Source organism: Thunnus maccoyii, chromosome 5 (assembly GCF_910596095.1).
Source record: "Thunnus maccoyii chromosome 5, fThuMac1.1, whole genome shotgun sequence".
NCBI lineage: Eukaryota > Metazoa > Chordata > Actinopteri > Scombriformes > Scombridae > Thunnus > Thunnus maccoyii.
The window spans coordinates 32,322,956-32,335,637 of NC_056537.1; the positions used below are offsets into that span (position 1 = coordinate 32,322,956).

Here is a 12,682-nt window from a genome sequence, read left to right on the forward strand (position 1 = left end):
TGTCTGATCTCAAGAAAAATCTCCCAAAAACACATGTATTTCTTTAAGCTGTGGAGCTGCTCCTACAGTGGTTAACATGCACAAACACACACTCACCTCCTGCCTTGGGTCCTCCGCAAACCTCTGAATAACATATTTCAGTTCCCTATTTAGACAGAGAAACATTGAGACATAAATGTCAAGTTGTTTTTAAACTGGAATGTAACTCAACATGTGAAGAACAGCTCATGACGTCTGAGATACTTACTTTGTGAATTTGGCATGTGCAAGGGCCCTGGAGAGAGGGGAGACAAAGAGAGATGTGATATATTACAACCTAAAACACTCTGAAAAATACGTTAAAACTAACATATGAACATAACATAAGATTGCTTGTTACATGAGATGACATTTTAATGATCCCTGTGGGGAATCATTACAGTTTGTTTTATCAGCAGCAGTTAACTGTGAGACAGAAATGGGAAGTTACAATCCAAACTGATCAAAAATGACAAAATGATTAGGAAATCTGTATAGAAATCAGATTTAATTACATTTTTTCTTTCAATTATGTGGTTTTAAAGTCATGATAATATCACTTCTATGCAATTTGTTCCAACACTTATTTGACACTTTATGAGGCTAACATGGAGTGAAGTATTTAAGACGGCATGTTTTTTATGATTATGGAAGTTAGACATGCGTAGTTGATCATTTTATACATGTTCTCCTGTGGCTAAAAGCTGCCATATTTGGTACCTCCGGATCCCCACAAGAATATAAAATTGAATAAAATGAATTTGAATAAAGTTCAGCTTCATAAAAATGTTTGTAATGATGATCACAAGTTATAGAAGTAGTTTGACAGTTTGGGAAATGCGCTTGTTCACGTTCTGAGAGTTAGATGAGAATTTATTTGTGTAAGGTAAATATGAAGCACAGCCAGCTAATGATTTAGCTTAGCTTAGCATAATGAGTGGAACCAGGGGGAAACAGCTAGCCTGCTTATGTCCAAAAGTAACAGAATCTGCTTACCAGCACCTCCGAAGCTAAAAAAAACTAATTAACATGTTGAATCTTGTATAATCTGTACAAAAACTTGTTTAAAAACTGTATGGGAGGTATACAGGAGGTCATGGCTAGGCACAGTGACTTCCTGAAGTCTTGTCAGTAGTACGATTGCCAGGAGACTTTTTACACATTGGCTGTTGTACGGATTAAACAAACGAGATGTTGTGTGATGATGTGTTAATTAGGAGCTTTGGAGGTGCTGTCTTTGTGCTAAGCTAACCTACCACTCTCCTGGCATTAGCTTCATTTTAAAAGGACAGACATGAGAGCAGTATCCATCTTCTCATCATGTCCAAAGGTAACAAATCTGACTAATTAAAATGCTTTATGCTGTTTGTTGAATCTTTACAAAAACAAAAGTATAAAAACCACTATTCACCGTTTTACAGGGCTTATAAAATGGTCTTGACTGGGACCAATAACATCCTGGATTCCGTGCTATTTGCTTGCTACCAGCCAAGACACACTTCAGTTTTTGTACGAATGAAACAAACAAGATATAACATGATAATTAGTGAGCTTTAGAGGTGCTGGTGGTGGATTTTGTTACTGTTAGACAGAGCCAGACTAGCCATTTCTCCTTGTTTCTGGACTTTATGCTAAGCTAAACTAACCAACCTCTAGTTCCAGCTATAGAACAATCTCCTCATAAAACTCTTGGTAAGAAATAGAATAAGCATGTGTCCTTGAACACTGTTGTTGCAAAAGGGTCCAGGCATGAAGACACGAGGAGAGAACTGTTTACCTTCCTGTTGTATTCAGTGCACTTTACAGATACAGATACAGTACATATGTACAGAATGTGTGTGTAATATACGAGGCAGTTGTCTTCTGTATGTGTGTGCAAGTAGCACAGCTGTGCATGTCACTGTGTGTGTGTTCGTATGTGCATTGATATGACTCATTACATCCACAGCTGCAGCGTGCTGGGGAGTATTGTTGCCTTTCCTAATGACGCCTGAACTTATCGACAAGGCAACAGTGGCGCAGGTGAGCAACAGGTGAGTCCCAGTGTTACAGAAACAACAAGTCGTTCACCAGTCATCACTAATGAAGCTCTGGATCAGCCGGCCAATTACAAATATGGCTTGTGGCTGCTTAGAGCCAATTACAGCGGGCTCTCTGGGGAGAGAAGATACGACCCCCGGGAGGCGTGGTGAGGTACCTCACCCACGTCAGCAGCTGGGCCCCTGCAGGCCCCTGCTAAAAACATGTATATGTCCCCAGAGACAGTGAGACTGAAGGAAAATGAGGAAGGAACACAGTTGCAAAGGGTGGCAGGCAGAACTGGGCTGATACTGATGGTTATAGTATATCATTATGGTTATGGCTGTACTGGTGTTTTTGGACTGGAACCAAAAGTGCTGTATTCAGCATTTCTCTCTGAATTTTGTCCTGGAAAAGCCTCTGAAACTGCATTTAGACTGTTATGAGACACTCAAACATTCCCCTGAAACACAGCATACTACTACAACTATTAGGACTACTTCTACAAATTCAACCACTACTATCACAACCTCTGCTAAGAGCAGAGTCAGAGAGATACTGCACATTCCCCCTACCAAATGACAGAAATCCTCAAATTCTCTTTCTTTTTCTTGTATCTGAACTTCCCATTCATTTAATTCATACTATATGAAACCACTGCAGGTTCACAGGACAATTAAAAGGCCAGCAGAGGCCTCTACACTGGAGTTCCTAACCAAGGGTGCAGGTTTGGCTTCAGAAGTGAGGGAGAAGGCACAGTTAAGTAAAAGGCTCTTTAAAAAGAAAGAAGAAGAGTGACTGCTATTTCTTTTGAAAGTAACTAAGCACTGTACTGTACTGCATTTGTCTGACAGCTGTAGTTGATAGATATTCTGCAGATTAGGATTTTGCATAAAAACACATGATGACTTTGTAAAATATGATTAATACTGTGCAATAGTATATGAAGTAGTTACAATTGGCTACAACATTAAAATTCTGTTTATGCATTAAGGCATCAGTAATCTTTGACTGCTAAATTCTTTTTTAGGAGAATATTAACTGTAAAAAGTGGTGTAACACAAGTACTCAATTACTTAAGTACTTCAGTGCAATTTTGAAGTACTTGTACTTCACTTATGTATCTCCATTTCATTTTCTAGTACTTTAAACTTCCACTTCACTTCATTTCAGAGTGAAATATTGACCCTTTTTTTTACTCCACTATATTTATTTGACTTGTAGTTACTTTGCAGATTAAGATTTTACCAAAAAAACATGTGATTAGTTTATAAAATATGATGCCTTTTTTAGAATGCTGCTCGCATGTGTATGCATCAATAACAATATGTAATAATATGATATTACATATAATAATATAACTCTGATACAACTTAGTAAGCAAGATTTTCAATTGTAGTAGAGTATGATTAAATGGTGGTATTACCAATGTAAATATCACCCATCCCCAGATGAAATTAAGCCCTTGTTTCAGACTTGTAATGTTGGGTGAATTAAAGCTTCTTTTGGTGCTGCATTCACTGTAAAATACTCATGTATAAAACTGAATAGTTGCCTACAAGTGTGAGGTCTGTATGTGTGAATACTCACTCTTTAGGGAAGGGGATGGGCTGCAGCAGGCTGGCCAGAGCAGGTCTCCAGTCATCGTAGTCCGACCTGACGGACACAGATAGTCATTAGAAGAAAAGGTAAAGAAAACAGGTAAAAAAGACTCATTGTGACAATGTAAAGAGGAAGGTGTAACCTAGAGAAGTGCTGCTGGAGAACAAAAAGACAGAGGAGTAGTTGAAACACGAGCTGCGCTGAGATGACGCAGACCCACAGCGTTGATTTAACAGGAGCTAGAGGAGCATCACATTACTGCGAGTTAAGTAACACCGGCTTTGTCACAAATGCTACAAACGCACACTATCGCTTTTTTAGGCCATCCTGTTTGGTTACCACACCTACACCCCAATAGAAGGACATGCACACGTAACTGCTGCTCCATTTTCACACTGTGTAATCAGCACTGGGGCTCATACATTCATTCATTCAGGGCTCTTTAACCCACTTACACTCATCATTTCTTACACACACTCGCATAATGTCACCTTCACAAACTAGGACAATTCCTGGGTTGTTGCCATGTCATTTCTTTCATGTGATATTAAATTAGTTTATGTAAGTTTAAATCAGCCATTTATGTAAGTTTAGATCAGCCATATTAAGACACAGACGTGTGTTAAAAGTTTAGACTCCACATACATCCATTCACATTATGCAATTAAAGGGAGACTGTGTGTGTCTATACGTGTGAATGACTACAGAATATATTTGTTAAAAGACTGTCACTGACTGTGTGGACAGATGAAATCATAAGAAGGAAGTAGATTTGACAAAGCTAAAGTTGATATACAAAAATGACTTCTTCGAGTTCTCTTTTGTGAGCAAAAGAGCCCAAAGGACAGAATATACCATCTAGAACATACTGTATGGCTGAGAATTTCCTTGTGTGTCAAAACATTTACATTTACTTTAACAAGTTCAACTCTGTAATTTCAGATTTCAAAGAGCTTAATGACCTCTCAAAATTAAAAATACTCCCAGGAGAAGGAGACAGGGCATATATTGTTGCTCATTATGTATGAACATGCCACAACCAGAGGGATAGTGAATGACCTAGACACACACACACACACACACACACATATCAGATCATGGTCACTTTTGTGGACATTAGATAAACTTACATTCATTTCCTAGAAATTTACCCTAACCTTCACCATAACCACTACTTGCCAAACAATAACATTAACCACTGACCAATAAATCAGCTTTTTCGCAATTGAGGACATGACTTTTGTCCCCAATTGGACAAGCTGTCCCCATTTCACTGGTCCTAAGTCTGAAATGTGTCCCCAAAAGCAGTCAGACTACACACACACACACACACACACACACACACAAATACATGCATGGGATACACTGTATATATATCATTAATACAGTAAATATCAGTCTTAATGTTGTGTTAATGCTCTTTATTATTGTATTGTATTGTATTCTTATTGTATTGTACAGTATGTATGTATTTTATTATGTCTATTATGTAGTGACTTCATTGTGAGATGTGAATGCTGGGAGTAGAAAGCAAATCACAATGATTGAGCTCTTATGGGGAGATCAGCCTAAGTTGTTTTTCTGCCATAAACTACAGCGGTCACCGAAGTAATGCGTGGAAAATACTCAATATTCCAATATTCCAAGAAAAAAACCTCAGTTACAGCTTAGAGTGCATAATTAACTATTTGCGTCTATTGATCTGGTCAGAGCCTGCACTTTAATAAGGTGGTGGATACAGCGTGCCTGTTTTAAGAGAGCTCACACTGTGTATTTATAGCTGTTTATTTAATATTTCCAGACAGATTTAGTCAGACTGTGTACTGTGTGATCAATGGTTTGGTGACCGGTGTGATGTGCGTTTAGTTTCAGTGTGTGACTTGGTGATAGCTGATAGAGGTACTGTAGCAGACAGATGATGGCTTGAATGGAAAATGCGTCACGTTACATTAACAGATGTGTTGACTGCAGTCAGCTAGCTGTCATTCACACAATCCCCTGCAGCTGATTATTAATGCTACAATTCTGTTTTGATATAGATAGCGTAGCACTCATCTAATGAGTTGTAATGTATATAAGTAAGTTGCGTAATTTCTAAATACTGAAAATGTTCATAGGGTATATATATAGGCTATCATGACATTGGGGCAATGTGCTTTCCTTGAGCTATACACATTCTTAATCGTTTGTAAATGGGAAACCTATCTATAATGATAAAACCTTCCTTTCTATAGTGTGTAATTGTGATCATTATAAATGATAAATAAAAGTATTAATATCATAAATCAAGTGGGTTGCACAGTTGTGCCAAAGAAACACTGTTGCAGGAAAGATCAATAGAATTTAGATGTACAGTCTAATATTTTGCCTGTCTTACCCAAGGTGAGATTAAAGGATCAATATCAATTTCAGGTCTGTGCGTATAGTACAGATCTAGGTCCAGAATGTGTTTAGCCTAGCTTAGCATAAAGATAGGAAGCAGTAGGAAAGTGCTAGCCATAAAAAGATGAAAATGATATTGATCTTGTTATCTGACTCTAGGAAAACAAGTGGATCCATAATGTTGGAGTGATCCATTAAAACCCAGTAGCAGTGATAACTTTATGTGTAAACTCACAGCATCTTGAGGATGAGAGCGAAGCAGCCCAGCACGCGGTCGGCCTGCGCTGGCAGCTGGATGGACAGAGTGTTGACGGCCGGGCTGACCAGCAGACAGTCGATGAGGTTGGGTTCGCTGTCGCCCCCAGAAGGCCCGGCCTTCCGCTTGGCGTTGGCCGAGTTGTTGTTGCGCTCCAGCTCTACCAGGATCTCGCTGGAGTTGACGACGGAAGGGGGAGGAGAGAGGGGCAGGGAGGGCGTTGGGGAGGAGATGGGGATGGATGGGGCGGGGTTTGATGGGGCCGGGGGAGGCGGCTGAGGAGGACTGGGGTTGGCGGAGAGGGGGAGCAAGGTGGTGGGAGGCGGCGTGGGAGGCTCGGGGCGCAGCAGGCGGAGTGGCATCGGGGGTTTGCGGTCGTTCTGCTGCTGGCAGCCGTTTCTGATCTCCTTCAGGCTGGGGGAGTTGTCCCGACTACAGGGAAATAAAGGGAAAAGTGGACCACATATGAAACCCTGAAGCAATGCAGAGACATTAAGTAATAAGCATAGCAGTCAATGAAATGTTGACATTAAGGAAAGTAATATGCACACCTATAGACATACAGGTAACAAAGTGTGGTGAAAGAAGGGAAAAAAGAGAGGGATGATGCAGTCAGAGCCAGGAGAGATGGGTACCAGAGTGATGGTTCCTATGTGTGTCCTGGAGTTTTGGAAAAAATTAGCTAAGAAGTGTTCCTCTCTGGGGTGAAGGAAGCTAAGGAGATGACACTAATGAGTTCAGATAGCGTATGTCATACATCCACAGCCAACACCGAGCCCCTATGGAACTCACTAGAAAGACCACTTAAATATAAATCACAGTAATGAAGTCAATTAGAGAGCACACATGCTGCGATGTTATTTTGGTACTGTAAAAACTCTTTGTTTCTCAGAAACTACCACGACATAAAAGAGTTACTAAAAGGAATTCTACTGTTTCACTATGATCCACTCAGAGTTGCAGCTGTTTTTCATTCCAGTGTACTGAAAATATTTATTTATTTTCTATACTTGAAGGTATGATTGATGGAGACCATTTAGCCCATAAACAATGAACTATATTTAGTAATCAAGCCAAGATTAAGGGTAAAGATTATATGTGTCAAAATTTGGAAATACATTCTGAGCACTAAGGTATGTTTAGTCACCTGTAATGCTGTGTACAGTCCCAATTAAACACATACTGTATGAGCTCTTTTTTTGAAAATGAATGATGAGGAATGCCAAGAAAAACCAATGACAACATCAGGCCTCATGTGCAGCTTCAGGGTATCCTTCTTAATAAACATAATCATGTTTTGTATTGAATGAATTTTACATGAGTTTTACATAATTGCTCATGTATTATTATTGCACTGTAGAGGTATTGTTTTCTTTTTTAATAAAAGCCCATGTTGGGACATTGCAAATTTGTTTAGGCTATAAATGGTGTAATATGGTCTGATGACAGTACAGTAACTCATCTGCTTTCCCGGTAATATCTGCAAATTACTGTTTGAACTGTTTCTTTCATATTAGTCTTACAAGATGATGGAAATCACCAATCGTGTGTTTGTCTAATCAATGCAACATGGACAGCGGTAAACATAAGAACGACCCTTCTGCCACAGCAGCTGAATAAACAGGTGATTCATATTGTGCAAGATGGTTAACCTTTAAAAACAATGAGTGACAAATCCCAGCAAACGTCTTCATTTATAGGATCATCTACATTCTTAACGTTTGTTCTGGGAAACAATTTAGTAACTGAAGAGACAATTAAATGTGCGCCTCTGGCTCTTCATTATTAGCAATTTAAAAGCCGTTACTTACAAATCAGCTGCCTGTTTATTATTATGTACACCTAGGAAAAATGAATGCAGCCTATTACAACAGCCCTTTATGAACATGTAAAGAACGGACTCATCATTTTTCAAGTCAGTCTTAAAACAACAGTCAGATTCCCAAATGAACATTGAAACAGGTTTTTTTTGCCATAATCATTCCTCCTGTTCATACTGGCCATTAGAAGATCTCTTCATAATGCACTTACAATGTAAGTGATGGGGTCTTTTTGTTACTATACTTCTAGCTCAAAGAGGGAATTTGATGCTAAAAAGACTGTAAATGTGTCAGATATCCACTTGATATGACTAACTCAGACTGATGAAGCCTCATATAAGCTTCACATCAACTTTTAAATGTGGACAGTGGACACACTGTGGGTTTTGGCCTCCATCACTTACACTGAAAGCACATTTGAAGGATCTTTTAACAGCCAGTATGAACAGGAGGAATGATTACAGCGAGGAAAACCTCTTTCACTGTTCATATGGACACCTGACTGTTGTTTTAAGACACACTTAAAAAAAAAGTGAACGTGTCCTTCTTTAAACCTTCATGAAGGTAGGACTTATTACAGGGCTGTTGCATTAGATGCATTCATTTTCGGTAGCATAAAGATTAAGGGATTATGGCTCAAAGTAAATACACAAATTGTCCACAGACAGATATTTTACAGCTAAACTGATGAGCAATATGATACAACATTTTAACTTAATATGTTTGCCTAAAATATAATAACCACATTAGTCAAATTGGAAGTGCATTAAATTCACATCTCAAAAAAGAGCAAGGTGTTAGGTGATCATATCAATACTGTCAATAAAGTACAGTAAAAAGGAGTGAGCTTTGTTGAGTGTAAATACAACATAAAAAACAGCTTTTCCTCATATTTCACTCAGATTTTGTCAGGAATGTGAACACCGTGTCATCAAGTGCTAGAGATCGCATTCAGGTAGCCATTTTGTACACAAGCAGTATGGCAGTATGAAGCCTCAGGGGAGCTGTAGCTTGTCTAGCTTTCCATGATGCTGACCTTCAAGCTCCACAGATCTGAGCTGCTCAAACTGCAGCGGTCAGACAAACAAGATGTCTGGACATGAGTGGAAAGGTAAGTGGATAAGCTGTGGCAGACGCAAAAACACTGACAAGATCAGATGTGAAGGTTGTGAGGCAAGCCAAGAGTTTACAAACTCCATCCTGTTCGGAAAAAATATGAAACATGGCCTGTTGTGTGTGTGTGTGTGTGTGTGTGTGTGTGTGTGTGTGTGTGTGTGTGTGTGTGTGTGTGTGTGTGACTGACCTGTTGATGAACTCCTCATAACAGGAGTAAATAGCAGCAAGACACACTGCCACCAGGTTTGGCAGGACACGCGGGTGAGGGCACTGCCCCGTTGGCCCGTGCATGCTGCAACACATACAGGTCGATACTTGTTTACACGTGAGTAACACTAACAAGCCACACCTTAATCAAAGAGGGCTTTAACTATTTCACAAGACCCGGTGACACGTGCTACTGTGCATGACAGTTTCTCACCTGTGGACGAACTTCTTGACGACTTCCATCCCAGCGTTCAGCTCGTTGAGAGCCAGGATGTACTCCTGAGTGAAGAGACGCAGTCGAGGGCACTTTCCAAAATCCTGCCAAACACACACAAAAACAAAAACAAGCACCCAGTTAAAAACATAAACCAAAGTCCATTAGAGACAAAACAGACCTTGAGGATTACATCCGGAACCATAAAGGTTTTCCAATTGCTACTTGGTTTAGTTAGTGGTTAGAGGTACTGTATATATAATTACAGCTGATAGAGCCTTCCTTTGGAAAGTACCTTTCTAAAACAGACTGTGGGAGCGCTACGTTATACATCAGGCTTTCATCCAGCTGGTATGTCCACTGTGTATGGTTTAGTTATTCTGTTTATGTCTGTGTATTGCAGTGTATGAAACAGAACTGAGAACATGTTGAGTGAAACTTTTCAGCTGGCAAAAATGATCCTTGGCATGTATATTCTTTCAGAGTACCAAGCCAAAAAAGTGACTACTAGGCACTGTTAAATTGAGATGGAGAAAGTTATTTATTTTTTGCTTTTTTTTTTTCTTTTTACATGATTTCTGCGGACATTTTATGCTTTTTATGATATGATTTAAATGAGAGAGGTGACTGGAAATGAGAGAGAAGAGGAAAAGCATACAACTAAGTTCCCTGGCCAGATGTGAACTAGGGACGTTGCACTTCATGCTTGGTGCCTTAACCCCAGGACTACCTGTGCACCAGGGAAAAGGCACTTCTGATTTCATTATTGATTTTCAGTTGACATTATGCTGAGACATTTAACCAAATTACAACCAAATTAACTAGGAGAGGAGGGTTGTTTTGGGGCCAACAGCTCAGTTTTGCCCAACACTCAGTTTTTATTTAGGATTTTGTTTAGAATATGAGGATTTTAGCTCAGATTCTACCAGACTGGATGCATTTCTTCTTCTACTAGATTGAGGGAATGTAGCATTCGCACGTAAGATACCAAAATCACAAAACTGCGTGCAATAAACTGGCATCAACAGAGGAAGTGGGCAGTGAGGAAGCACTTCTAAACAGAAATCTTATTCCTCAGTCTCATCCCTCCAGCTGAACAGATCCTTTCTCACCATGTTATGTTTGAGGATTCTTTGGACCACAGGAGTGAACACTTCAATCACGACCATCGACCGCGGCCGCTCCCGACAGTGCTGCAACACACACACGAATGACCGTCAGTGAGACTTTTTTTTTTTTTTAATACTACTTATTTTACTACTTATTTTTCTGAAACGGTAACAGCTGCAGCACTTCATCTCACCTTACAGAAGAACTCGCACAGGTCAGGTGGTGGGTGGTTGTTTTCCAGAAGAGGAGCAATGGCCTGAACAAGCACACACACACACACACACACACACACACACACACACACACACAGACAGATAAATACAACTATTTTCCATATCCTATCTCTTATTTACCCTGGCTGAGAGCCAACAGTATAGATCTGAGCTGTCAGGTGCAGGAGCCTTGTAAAAACAGCCCACAGGTGAGCTACACAAACATCACAAGCTGCCTCAGCATCAAGCTCTCCTGTCAGTGCCCAGATACCACCATACGGGCACAAACACACGCATGAAACACCAACTAATGCACAGACAGAAGCTTTTCTTTAGCAGAACAACCAAAATAAATGACTGACTCTTGGTTGTTACTCATTAACTTGAGCCTGATATCAAATTTCACTTTATAGTGACAGTGAATACTCACCACAATAATGTTCTCATGATCCTGAGTGCTGAGATTAGAGTTCTGTGAGAAGAAGAAGAGAGAAAAACAGAAGAGTTTAGGGAAGAACTAAATGGATTGTGTTTTTGTGTCTACAGTGTGTACCGTCATCAAATGTCCTCACAAAAACAAGACAAAAAAGGATTATTTTACAGTTTGTATCAGAGTGATCAGGTGTAGTCGAGAGGGAGGTTCCTTTTTTTTTTTTTTTTATACTACGTGGCTTTGTGTCACTACACAGACCACAGTGCCACGCCAAGAGTATCCAAACAGCTTCCCTGGAAGACTCTGCCCCCGAGGTAATGACACAAGCAAAAGAGCAAACACGAGGACAAATCCCGACACGAAAATTAGAGTCAGAAAGATTAGTCAGAAAATGCTGTGCAACTACATGAAAGCACGTTTTGTGGTTTTAAACTACAACAACACAGTAATATCTGACCCACTATGTTTTGGCTGGGTACAGCAACTTCCTGAAGACTCCGTTCATTGTCAGTGAGACACATTTTTAAATTTTTTTTGTACAGATTAAACAAATGAGATGAGTTAAATTTGTGATTATTCACAAATATAGTGCTAGTGTTAGTTACCAGTGAGCTTTAAAGATGCTGGCAGGCAGAGATTGACTAGCCGTTTCTCCCTTTTTGAGTTTTTATGCTAATTAAACTAATCTGCTGCATCAGATATGAGCACGGTATCGATCTTCTCATTTTTAACTTTCAGCAAGGAAACAAGTACTTCTCAAAATGTCAAAATATTCCGTTCATGATTTTGGTGAGTCCCGACCTTTCCTCTAACACCACACTTTACATTTCCAGACTGACTGCTGCTGCTGCTGCTGCTGCTAAAGAAGTCAGGGTGTTGGTTGCTCCATTCAATCCTTATGTATCATGGGATATAATAGCCATTGCAGCCTTTAGGGCCTTATTGTTATACTGTCTGTGCTGTGTTTTTTGTCGGTCGGTTGACATGGCTCTGAATTATCAGGATCATAGGACACACTGTGTGCAGTATGTGGCACTGGAGATGACATATTGGAAATTGTGTATACATTTGATGTCATTCAGTCTTCACTTCCTGTTGCCCCTAGGCAATACTACATAATAGGCTTGCCACGGTAGTTGGTGTTACTGGTGTTACACCAATTACATTACTTTCCCACCACTCATACGGTCATTTTACTTTGTTTATAGAAATAAAACCCAAAGGACGACACGCTGGCAGCAGCCTGAAGCCTGCCACTGTGGCATCCCTACTACATAAGTGAAATATTAATGC

The 12,682-nt window shown here is 39.8% G+C and overlaps 1 protein-coding gene across 1 annotated transcript in view; it reads right to left on the minus strand.

The window, feature by feature from the left end:
- LOC121897571 (c-Maf inducing protein) overlaps positions 1 to 12,682 on the minus strand; it is a 51,655-nt gene that overhangs the window by 9,001 nt on the left and 29,972 nt on the right. Inside the window, exons 5-13 of the mRNA XM_042412139.1 lie at positions 11,387 to 11,428; positions 10,938 to 11,000; positions 10,747 to 10,827; positions 9,635 to 9,738; positions 9,401 to 9,505; positions 6,257 to 6,709; positions 3,628 to 3,693; positions 248 to 274; positions 97 to 145 (exon numbers count right to left, since the gene is read on the minus strand). Of these exons, the coding sequence (XP_042268073.1) occupies positions 97 to 145; positions 248 to 274; positions 3,628 to 3,693; positions 6,257 to 6,709; positions 9,401 to 9,505; positions 9,635 to 9,738; positions 10,747 to 10,827; positions 10,938 to 11,000; positions 11,387 to 11,428 (990 nt within the window). The remainder of the gene's footprint in view (positions 1 to 96; positions 146 to 247; positions 275 to 3,627; positions 3,694 to 6,256; positions 6,710 to 9,400; positions 9,506 to 9,634; positions 9,739 to 10,746; positions 10,828 to 10,937; positions 11,001 to 11,386; positions 11,429 to 12,682) is intronic.